A 12,241-nucleotide genomic window follows, 5' to 3' on the forward strand; every position below is an offset into this window, starting at 1 on the left:
GACCTGAGCCGAAGGCAGCCGCTTAACTGACTGAGCCACCCAGGAGCCCCTGGGTGGAAGTAAGTTATTCTAGAAATGGCGAGTGCATCAGTGCAGGTCTTGCGTGGGTGCAGTCCACCCAACAGTTTTCCTCTTGGCACTCCGGGAGGCTTTGTTCGCCCAATAACTCCCTCACCCCTTCAACACAACACACAAAGTTAGCCTAGAGACTTCGTTTTGGAGGACGAGACTTAGGAAGGATGACAGAGGTCTTCCAATAGCCAAAGAGCAAGTATCAAGAAGAAAAATAATCTAAGACCACAAAGAGTAAGCATAGGTGTAGTGGGTAGAGATCCAGGCACGGGGGTGGAGATTAAGAACCATGGGTTACGAGCTGCAGTTCTCCAGTTTACTAGCTACCTGACTTTAGGTAAGTCACATCAGTTCTATGAACTCTGAGCTTTCTTCATCTATGAAATGGGAATTCCATCTCCCTTCACAGGATTGTGAGGATCTAACAGTCAAGTTTAGTGCATACGCAAAAGCACTCTGTAAATCTGTAAATGTTGTATAATTTAACTATTAGGCATATTTTCAATAAGCTCATTATAAACACAGGTTAATAAGGAACAAAATAGAGGATAGCCTTATGATTACAAGCATAAGCTCTATAAGAGAGTCTTGAGTCCCAACTCTGCCACTCACTAACATGGGTGATTCCGGCAGTGCTACTAACTTATGCACTGCTTCTGAAACAACGAAGAGAATAGTATCTCTTTCTTAGGATTACTGTGAAGATTAGGACAATCTGCAGAAAATGGTTGGCAAATGTTTTCCCCTGTAAGTGCTTACAATTGGTAGCTGCCCTCATTCATATTAAAATATATAAAAGTCTAGCATGTTGCCTTATACAAACAGCTGCTGTAGGAGAGGGAAAAAGTATCTTTTTCCTTGTGCCCTCCTAGCTTCTAGCTGGGGCCCTGTAAATTAGACTGACAAGAGACAGATTAACAAGAGAAAAGCATACAAGTTGTATTAGCATGTGCACTGCGGATACGCATGGGTGAAATTAGTGAGGAGTAATTTAAAGGGGTAGATAGAATTTGGGGTTTATATAACTAATTCAGCAGGAAAAAGGCAGGGGGATAAAAGGCACTTGTGGAAAAACCAATGACCTGTTGGAAAGATAAATCGACCCTAAAGAGAACAGATGAGACATGATAGTTTGTGACAGTGTCTGCCTGGGTATGGGGCCATACCTTGCTTTAGCAAGAACTTCCTGGTCCCTAGTCCTTCCAGAGTGCATTCTTTTTAAAAGTTAAATATACGTACCATAGTGGATCCAACTTTGTGCTAGGTCACATCCCTCCCTGAGGACTAAAGATTATTTCTAGCTGTTGAGAGAATTACCAGGTGATTGCTCTCCTCACCAGACTTCTGTCTCCAAGAAGAAAGTAGAGAAATTGCTTCCAGGGAGGGGACTGAAGACAGTTGAGTTCTTTTTGGAGGTTCTGCTTCTAGGAGGTAAGGGGTTTCAGGAACTCCTATGCCTTCGGCTCAAAATACTTCTTTTGGAAAAGTGACGTATTTTGAGGTGGCATATCCTGATCTCAGTCACTACTCAATAAATATTGATTCCCCCAGGGGCCCCTGGGTGGCTCAGTCGTTAAGCGGCTGCCTTCGGCTCAGGTCATGGTCCCAGGGTCCTGGGATCGAGCCCCGCGTCGGGCTTCCTGCTCTACGGGAAGCCTGCTTCTCCCTCTTGTATTCGCTCTCTCACTGTCTCTCTCTCTCTTTCTCTGTCAAATAAATAAATAAAATCTTTAAAAAAAAAATATTGATACCCCCATACCTTACTTACCTTGGATTGAATAACATTGCAGAGTGCTGGTCTCTACATCACCTGAGGTCTTAAATTTGACAAAACTAGGCAATAAATCATTCAAACATTTAAGTGCTTACTATGTAAAAATGCCATAGGGTTTAATGGTGAATAAGACAGAGATACTGTTAAATTTACAATGTTGTTATGTTATAGAAGACACTGACTGACCTATAATGTGCCTCTCAAAACACTGGGTTCTCAGACTCACTTTAGCAACAACGCCAACTCTAATATTAGGTAACACTAGAACACAGATGAGGGGAAGGTAGCATGAGGACTAACAGTATAATGGCCAGAATGCCTTCCTAATATTATTAGGCATAAAATACGTTCTAATGCCCTGGGTTCAATCACAGCTCTTAACAGAACCACTAAGTCAGAATTGAGAAAACAGACTAAAGGAGATTATTTACAACACCCCAAGGACAGTAAAGGTCACAGCATCCCAGCCTACAATTCTACTCCCACAGCGGAAGAGAAATAAAAATGTAGGTCCTTATAAGAGATATGGTTCTGCAACTGTACGTAAAGGCAAGGAGGCAGCGTGGGTCAAGCTGGAAAACCAAGGACTTGACAATCAGATGTGTGACCTCAGTCAAGTTGATATCTTCTTGGTACCTCAGGGTTTTTACTAGCAAAATGGAAATAACAGCATGTTCCTGGGATTGTTGAGAGATGAATTGAGGTGGGCCTCAGAAGACTGTTGGGCATGTGTCAAGCAGATGCTAGCTATTATCTGATGTGTGCTTGAATCAATAATGGTACACTTACTTTCTAGGTGAACTTCTCTGAATTGCAGTTTGGTATTCTCAAAAATAAACTGAGATATGCTTTTGACCAGCATCAAATTGTATAATTGGTTAAATACCCCATGTACTATATAACTATATACCGCATAGTAAGCCCTCAATTTCAGTTAGATCCAGAGGTAATCCCATAGTTCAATTCTTCCCTTAGACGTAGATGGATAGAGTCAGAAAAGACAACTCATGGAAGAGAAGAGGGTAAAATAGGCATCAAACACTTCATTTATTTTAGATTATTTAGATTCATTTATTCTTTCAAAATATTCATTCGGCTCCTACTATTTCTTACCCAAATCAGACTCTCCTGTTAGGTGTTAAAGGGCTGAGACCTTTGATGAACTACAAAGCAAAGGCTGACCTATGTCTAGGCAATGGGGAACGTGAGGGACATAGCCCAGACAGATGCCCTGTGTCAAATAGCTTTAGCAAGAAATTCCTGGTCCCTAGTCCTTCCAGAATGCATTCTTTTTAAAAGTTAAATATACGTACCATAGTGGATCCAACTTTGTGCTAGGTCACATCCTTCCCTGAGGACTAAAGATTATTTCTAGCTGTTGAGAGTGTTGCCAGGTGATTGCTCTCAGCCATGCCCCTTTCTTGGGATTGCTCTCAGGCCAAGACAGTCACTTCAGAAAAGTTTTTGTCCTTTCCTCACCACTAACCATGACTGGTCAGTGAGGGATTTTAGTGTTTGGCCTCCTTGCCTCAAGGTGGGACAACTCTAAAGGGTAATCCTAGCTCTGGGACCTCTGCTAAACAATTCCCCTCCCCTCCCACTGATGAAATTTCCTTCCCTCACTCCCCTGACAGGGCACTTCCCCACTTACCGAAGTTCAGCTGGGGGGCTTGAGTTTAACATCTTCTCAAATAACACAGTTACAGACAATTTATGGTCCGTAAACATTGGCAGTGCTTAAGGCAGAATGAAGACACAAGTAAATGGACTTTTCCACAAACATCAATGACAAACTTTTGGGAAGATCTCATTGCCTGGCTTATAAAGGCTTCATCTTGAGTCTCATACAGATAGAAAAACAACTCCAGAAATTCTAGCTGTGCTGGAAAATGTTCGCTGTTCCCCAGTATCTCGAGCCACTGAAGGATCTTCCTTTTTATCTCCAGTGACATTTTACAGTTCAAAGTTGTCTCCAGTTGTTTTACTAGATCATCATTCAAAAGGCCAAACAAAAAGCATTTCATCTGCATCAAATGGGGATCTTGATCACTGTTGCTTTCAAGCAATAGCTTCAAATCTTCAAAAGACTGAAGGGAATTGTCCCTGGTCCCCCAACTGTCTTTCAACATATAGAACATAGCTGCAAGAAACTCCTGAACATGCAGTTGGGTGAACACATAGCAATTTTCATACTCCGTGTGCTTTTGAAGAATACTCATGTCCAGGAAAATCAACACATCCCATTTAGTTAATGCATGCTTTCTGAGATCTTCCCTGTACAACACAGATGTCATAGTCCACACTCCTTTGGCAGCCAAGTGGCACAGGCTCCTCAGTTGGGTTTGGTTGGGTGGACTAGGACAGTTTCCATCTACTGGTGGGAAGAGGCTAGAGATATAGCAAGTGAACAGAGCTGTGGCTGTTTTGCAGGTTAATGAGACATCACTACCCATCTCCATCTGCTGTTCCAGACAGGTGCAGATGGCCCAGCACACCTGGGGGACTTTGCACATGCTGAAAAGCATCTCATGCTTCTTAGTGAATTGAATACCTGCAAGGCCCTCTTCTCGTCTTCAAAAAACTGGTAAATATATTCCTTTCTTGCAACCTTGGACATACCCAGCAGCTCTACAGAACGCTGGTTCTTCAACAAAGGCTTTAGTTTCTTACAAGCTATAGGTCTCGTTGTCACCAATAAACACGACTCAGGGAGCATCACTTTCCTCAGCAGACTACTCGTAAGGAAGGACACTGGGTGTACCTGGGTCCAGTCTTTGCATAGCACAAACTCAGGTTCCTCAAAGGCGAAGTTCAGTTCATCAAAACTATCAATAATAAAAAGGAGACTACTCGGCTGGGACATTATCCTTTCAATGAAACCTTCCGTACTGGGCCAGTCCTGGGATATCATTTGAACAAACCTTCGTTCTCTCAACTGGTTGATTTCTCTTGCATTGAAATAAAAAACATAGCTAAACCTCTGCTGATAGGGACTGCCCTGGGCCCAATCTACTATTGCTTTTCTCACCAAGGTTGTTTTCCCAACTCTAGCAGCCCCCTGGAGCACGACTGTCTGTGGCTGCTCACCGGTTTTCACATCCACGTCGAACAGATGTTCCAACAGTTCTCGATCTTCCTGAGCAACTCCAGGATGGGAATCTTTAGGTTCTCCCAACAAACACTTCTTATCACACATGATACAAAATTTTTCCTTTATTTGGATTCTGTATTCTGTTCCATCACCTAAGTCAGAATACAGCATGAAAAAAAAAAGAAAACAAAGATACACATGATCAAAGCAAATTCTATGAACTGCAGTGTTAAGAACACTCAGCTCGGCTCAAATCAAAGTGCAGCTGGTTTAGAAAAGAATGTAAGTAAAACAAACAAAGGTTCCTGTAGATTTAAAACCCGCATAAGAAACTGAAAAAACAAAACTGGTCATGCAGAAGGATGAATCTGGGGTGGAAAGTAAAAATTAGATTCACACTAGAAATATGTTCTCTTAAGACAAATACCATATGATTTCACTCATATGTGAAATTTAAAAACAAAACAGATGAACATGGGGAAGGGAAGGTAAAATAAAAAGATGAAAATCTAGAGGGAGATAAACTATAAGAGATGCTAGACTCTAGGAAACAAACTGAGGTTGCTGGAGGGGAGGGGGGGTGCGAGGGATGGGGTAACTGGGTGAAGGACATTAAGGAGGGCACTTGATGTAATGAGTACTGGGTGTTATATGCAACTGATAAATCACTAATTTCTCTTCCTGAAACTAATAATACACTGTATGTTAACTAACTTGAATTTAAATAAAACAAAAAAAGAAATAGGTTTTCTTTGTACTTTTCTCTACAGAGAAAAAAAAGAAGACTATATGGAGAACAGAGTCATCACCCAGATGAAAAAAGAACACAATTAACAGCGACAGCCAGGGAGGACCTGAAGATATATCTGAATCCACAGATCAAAATAATCCACTTTATAGTAAAACATTAATAGAAATGAACATTGAAGCATAGCCTGAAGAATATTTAAAAAAAAAAAGTATTCCCTTTCCTAGATATGTCTTCTCAAGCAAGGGAAACAAAAGGCAAAAATAAACTACCAGGACCACAGGAAAATAAAAATCTTCTGCACAGCAAAGGAAGCAAATCAACAAAACTAAAATACAACCTACTGAATGGGAGAAGATATTTGCAAAGCATATATATGATAAAGGGTTAGTACCCAAACTATATAAAGAACTTCTACAACTCAGGGCACCTGGCTGGCTCAGTCGGTGGAGCATGTGACTGACTCTTGTTTGTAAGTTCAAGCCCCATGTTGGGTGTAGGGATTACTTCACATTAAAAAGAACTTCTACAACTCAACATCAAAAAAACAAATAATCCGCTTTCCAGCTCCGGCCCCAGACGTAGCAGCCGCCGAGATGTTGATGCCCAAGAAGAACCGAATTGCCATTTATGAACTCCTTTTCAAGGAGGGAGTGATGGTGGCCAAGAAGGATGTCCACATGCCCAAACATCCTGAGCTGGCAGACAAGAATGTGCCCAACCTTCACGTCATGAAGGCCATGCAGTCTCTCAAATCACGAGGCTACGTAAAGGAACAGTTTGCCTGGAGACATTTCTACTGGTACCTTACCAACGAGGGCATCCAGTATCTCCGTGATTATCTCCACCTGCCCCCCGAGATTGTGCCTGCCACTCTGCGCCGCAGCCACCCTGAGACTGGCCGACCACGGCCCAAAGGTCTGGAGGGAGAGCGACCTGCAAGACTCACACGAGGGGAAGCTGACAGAGACACCTACAGACGAAGCGCTGTGCCCCCTGGTGCCGACAAGAAAGCTGAGGCCGGGGCTGGGTCAGCAACTGAGTTCCAGTTTAGAGGCGGATTTGGTCGTGGACGTGGTCAGCCACCTCAGTAAAGTTGGAGATGTTTTGTGTTGAGTAAATTCGTAGCCAGAGAAAAATTAAAAAAAAAAAAAAAAAAAAAAAACAACAACAACAAATAATCCAGTTAAAAATGGGCAGAAGACTGGAACAGACATTTCTCCGAAGAAGACATACAGATGGCTAACAGACACAAGAAAAGATACTCAACATCACTCATCATCAGGGAAATGCAAATCAAAACCATACTGAGTTATCACCTCACACCAGTCAGAATGGCTAAAATTAACACACAAGAAACAACAGGTGTTGGTGAGGATGTGGAGAAAAAGAAACCCTTGTGCACTGTTGGTAGGAATGCAAACTGGTGCAGACACTGTGGAAAACAGTATGCAGGTTCCTCCAAAAATTAAAAACAATTACCATATGATCCAGTACTTCCACTACTGGGTATTTACCCAAAGAATATGAAAACACTAATTCAAAAAGATATATGCACCCCTATGTTTATTGCAGCATTACTTACAATTGCCAGACATGGAAGCAGCCCAAATGTTTATTGATAGATGAATGGATAAATAAATGGTGTATGTATACAATGGAATACTACTCAGCCATAAAAAGAATGAAATTTTGACATTTGCAACAACACAGATGGATCTAGAGAATATAATGCTAAGTGAAATAAGTCAAAGACAAATACCACAGGATTTCACTCATATGTGGAATTTAAGAAACAAAATAAATGGACCAAAAAAAAAAAGAGATAAACCAAGAAACAGACTGTTAACTATAGAGAACAAACAGATGGTTACCAGAGGGGAGGGGGGTAGGAGGATAGGTGGAATAAGTGAAGGGGATCAAGAGGACACTTATCGTGATGAACACTAATGTACAGAATTGTGGAATCACTATATTGTACATCTGAAACTAATATAATACTGTGTTAACTGTACTGGAATTAAAATTCAAAAAATATTCCCAAGTGTCCAAGCAGAATGAAAACCGTTTCACCCTAGTTAAGTCTGATTCCTTCTTTAGATCTTAAATGTCACTATCTCAGAGAAACCCTCTGTGAACCCCAATGCTAGAATAGTTCTCTTTCATATTTCTCAAAACATGGTATATTTTTCACAGCATATCTCACAAAGTATATTTTTTAAAGTAAGTAATTCTTTTCTTTGTTCTACCAGGGCATTCAGTACAAACATTTAACATAATTCATGTCCCACTAGTTTATGCTTAGCTCTCCTCCAGAAGGTATGTATTACAAGGCAGATACTCTTCATGGTATGATATCTTGTACAGTGCAGTACTCAAAAGAAAATTGGGATTATGAGGATGATTTTTACTTTCTTCGTTATACTTTTATTTATCTTCCATTTTCTAACAGTTAACTTCTATGAGGTGGAATCCTGATTTCCTAAATTTATGGCCAGTAATAAATACCATAAGAATAAACTTCCTTATACCAAATCAGAAATTAAGGTCAAAGCAGAAAGTTATCTTCAAGATCATTTAACACAATAAGCAATTTTTATTTATTAGTGCTTGGAATAAACTAGGTCTCAATTACTTCTTGAATGAAATAATGTGGCCCATCAGAAAACAGCATAGCTGGGTTAAGAATGATTTCTCACCTGGTCCAGTTTTCTTTCTACTGTAATTCTATTTATACAAACTAGAATTCAACTACATAGAATTTGAAACAAATTAGGGGGAATGGAAATGGTATTGAAGTAAGACTAAGAAGACCTGGTTCTAGAAACTACATTCTATATGGACTAGTTGGTCACCACTCCTGGAACTTAATTACAGGATCATTTCTAAAGGAAGAAAGTGGTTGTGATAAACCCAACAGTCCTTTCCAAACTCAGGGACTCTTTAATCTGTAAAATGAGACATGAATATACCCTTCTTCATCAGACTATGAACTTCCAACTGGGCATTTCCAAATACTCCTCTTACTGAGGCCCTGAATTAACATGGCCCTGATTCTGACCTTGGCCAGACAGCCAGTTTTGTTGACTCTTTTTGAATAATCATCAACTGTCCCCTGGGGCATAAACCCCTATTACACTTCAAACCCTCAAGCTCCTCCCAAATCTGAAAACAAAACACATCTACTCACCCTCCACTGCCTCCTGATCATGCTCCTCCTGTGTCCTGGCATCCTCTGGTCCCATGGTCTGGGCTGTCCCTGTGACAGGTTCCAACAGCATTGGGAGATTCACCAAAGACAAGGGGAGCTTTAGTGATAGCTAGAACAGGGGCCAGAATTGTCCTCAGCAGTCCATTTTTATGACATCTGGGCTTAAGAAAACTGGAGCCAACAGAGCCTCAGACTCCACCAGCTTAGCTAAGGGAGAAGTGATGTGGTATCAACAACACTGGAGCAGGGACCTCTTGCCAGACCCTCCATCCTGTAACTTGAGGGCAGGTGCCTTAGTCTAAACCTGCTTCCTTGTCTACACTGACCTCACAGGAATATGGTGAGGCTCCAGGGAAATAATGAATACAACTTTGTAGCTGTAAAGCCTTGTAAAGAACACAAGAAAGAAATTTTTGATGTCTAATATTTCATACTTAGGAATGACCAAAAATATCAGCTTGGCTTATGCCCCTTAATATTTTGCCCATTCCTCATATTTTAGCAAAGATTTTAAATCCTATTTTAAGTTATTTAAAATTTAATGCAACCTATGACTATTTGCAGTTCAGGCAAAGGAACACTAGATGGGACAATTCTTACCATTCAATTCCTTTAATCATCCTAACTGGTACAAGATGGCTGAATTACTCCCAATTAAGGAGCCAGGCTGAGTAATAGCACTCAAAACCCTCCTGCATCTTCAGGGTTTTTCAGATGATCCAACAATGGTTTAATCCCCAAGTCCCTTTCAGAGAATCATGCCGATGGGCCTCAGGAAGCACACCCTTCCCCCAGCCCCAGATAGGTCCCCAGCATCACTCACAGTTGATCTCTGCTGTTGCTCTCTCACACAGATCCTTCAGGTTCATCTTGCCAAAGATTTTGAGAGCCACATCCCAGGCTTGCTCCCCGGGATAATATTTTTTCATCAAATTAGCCAGGTCTTCTCGATTGGCCTTCTTCACATCAGCCCAGAGTATCTGGCAGTCCCTGGGCTCCACAGTCTCATTCTTTAAAAGTAACTTGAATTTATTCAATTCCTCTTTGTTTAGCTCTTCTAAATACAATAGCAGCCCAAAGTCAGGAAAGAAGGAAGACGACGACCCATCTGTTATCTTGCTCACGGATCAGTATTCAGGCTTCAGTGGGAGAAAAACAATCAGAAGAACATGAATAGGGGCACCTGGGTGGTACAGTCTGTTGAGTGTCCGACTCTTGGTTTCTGCTCAGGTGGTGATCTCAGGGTCGTGAGATGGAGCCCCGTGTAGGGCTCCAAGTTCAGTGCAGGGTCTGCTTAAGACTCTCTCTTCCTCTGCCTCTGCCCCTCCCCCCTGAACACCCTCTCTCTGGGGTGGGGGAGGAGAGGGGGAGCGGGGCGGGGGGAGCAGGAGGGAAGGGAGGAGCAGGGGGGGCTGGGGGAGTAGTGGGGGGAAAAGAAGAGCTAGGGCACCTCAGTGGCTCAGTCGGTTAAGCATCTGCCTTCGGCTCAGGTCATGATCCCAGAGTCCTGGGATTGAGTCCCACATCAGGCTCCCTGCTCAGCGGAGAGCCTGCTTCTCCCTCTCCTGCTCTCCCTGCTTGTGTTCTCTCTCACTGTCAATAAAATCTTAAAAAGAAAAAGAAAAAGAAAGAGCTAAAGTTAAACTAAAAAAAAAATAACAGGTTCATCTAAAAAAAAAGAATATGAATAAACAGGACTGATGGAAAGGATTAGAAAACAAAATGCCTATAAAAATATAGATTAATTCCACAAACACGTGTTGAAGCCCCAGTGTTAGGCTCAGTATTTGGTGTCCCCTGTACTACATTTGCTGTCACAAAAACATTCCTTTAATACAGACCACTGTAGGTTTCTTCCACCTTTCTAAAGTTACTCCCAGTCCCACAACTTAAGAGCTGTAAGAAATAAAGGCAATTCATCTCTCTGAGCCTCAGTTTACTCTCCTGAAGTGAGGAGATCAGAATCACCCTCAGAGAACTGCAGTACGGATTAAATGAGGTAGAGTTCATCTATCACCTGGCACAGACCAGGCTCCTAAGTACCGGCAACTCTCCTCATGCCTTCACTCCCTGACCAACACCCAACATGTATCTCAGCCCATAAAGCATTGTTATTGCACCCCCACCAACACATCATTACTCTTGAAGAACAAACAACTGGAATATGCCACCATCTAGCTCTTTTTGTCCTGTCATCTCTGGTCACAAATCCATACACAGCCAGTGAGAGTCTGCGTTTCCAGCTCACGAGCTCCTTCCACACCCACTCCCCAACACTGCACATAGTCTGGAAGTGTTCCACATTAAAGCTCACCCAAAACCACATTCTCTCACATCACTGACCTCAGCTCCCATGACCATGTTCCACTCCAACATTTCATTCTGATGCTCACTCCAGACTTTATCAGCAAGGACTACTCTACACTTAACCCGCAGGCTCCTATAACCCATTCTCTCCTAATACCTTCCAGGTAACGGAGCAATTTCTTGCCCTCCCTCCCACTGTGACAGTTCTTCCAATACAATCAAATCCTCTTCTTTTGAGGCGGTTTTCCTTTTATCTATCAGCCACTTAAGAGCCTTATACAGTTTCTTATTCAGCACAGGTACCTCCAGTTAATCACTTAAACTGTGTCAAGTGCCTCATCTCCTTTTGAGTAACTGGTTAGAGAGGCAGAGCTAGTAAGTAATACAGACAGAACTGAGATCCTTCCGTCCTCCAAAATACTTAACCCTAATCTTGGTAATGGGCCTGTAAAAGAAGGATGAGGGAAATAAAAATGTACAGAAGGGGGATTTTACTTAAGCAGAAAGTGAATTACCTCAAAATTACATAGTAAATCAGGACTTTATCCTACAGTAATTAGGAAGCAATCAACTATTTTAGGAACTTGTCTTTTTTTTTTTTTAACTGCACTGAAGAAATATTCTAGATTCTAGATTAGGATGTGACCAAAACAGGTTCCATAGTAATTTTTTAAGAAGAAGCAAAAAGGAATAAATTTGAGGAAACTTCAAAGGAACACTGAAATTTCTCCAGGACCAAAAGGCTTCTCCCTGACCACTCAGTAGTCTCAATGACATATAAACATGTCCAACTCTAGTCTTACATAAATGTTCCCTTTACTCCACTTCTGCTTCATCTTCATGCTCAAACTTCTTCAGAGTCTTCTATATGTAACCTATTATTCCTCCACAATCCACTGCAATCTCACTTTTGCAACCAGAATTCCACTGAGATAACTTATACCAATTACCACCCTGTTGCAAAACCCAATAGGTATTTATTTTTGGATTCAACGGTCATATCTATAAGCAAGAAAAAGAACAGTCCCTACCTCTGTA

At 41.6% G+C, this 12,241-nt stretch overlaps 2 protein-coding genes across 2 annotated transcripts in view; one reads left to right on the plus strand and one right to left on the minus strand.

Moving 5' to 3' along the window:
* The window catches only part of NLRP14 (NLR family pyrin domain containing 14), a 33,400-nt gene extending 22,053 nt beyond the window's left edge, over window positions 1-11,347 (minus strand). Inside the window, 6 exon segments of the mRNA XM_032426830.1 lie at window positions 3,498-3,558; window positions 3,561-4,376; window positions 4,379-5,089; window positions 8,876-8,944; window positions 9,720-10,011; window positions 11,240-11,347. Coding sequence (XP_032282721.1) covers window positions 3,498-3,558; window positions 3,561-4,376; window positions 4,379-5,089; window positions 8,876-8,944; window positions 9,720-10,011; window positions 11,240-11,347 — 2,057 coding nt within the window.
* LOC116646540 (40S ribosomal protein S10-like) lies at window positions 6,250-6,844 on the plus strand. Its single transcript, XM_032427368.1, has one exon. The coding sequence runs from the start codon at window positions 6,282-6,284 to the stop codon at window positions 6,777-6,779; it is 498 nt and encodes a 165-aa protein (XP_032283259.1). The 5' UTR covers window positions 6,250-6,281; the 3' UTR covers window positions 6,780-6,844.
* Window positions 11,348-12,241: the final 894 nt, after the last annotated feature.

This window comes from Phoca vitulina, unplaced genomic scaffold (assembly GCF_004348235.1).
Source record: "Phoca vitulina isolate PV1807 unplaced genomic scaffold, GSC_HSeal_1.0 scaffold36, whole genome shotgun sequence".
Lineage (NCBI taxonomy): Eukaryota > Metazoa > Chordata > Mammalia > Carnivora > Phocidae > Phoca > Phoca vitulina.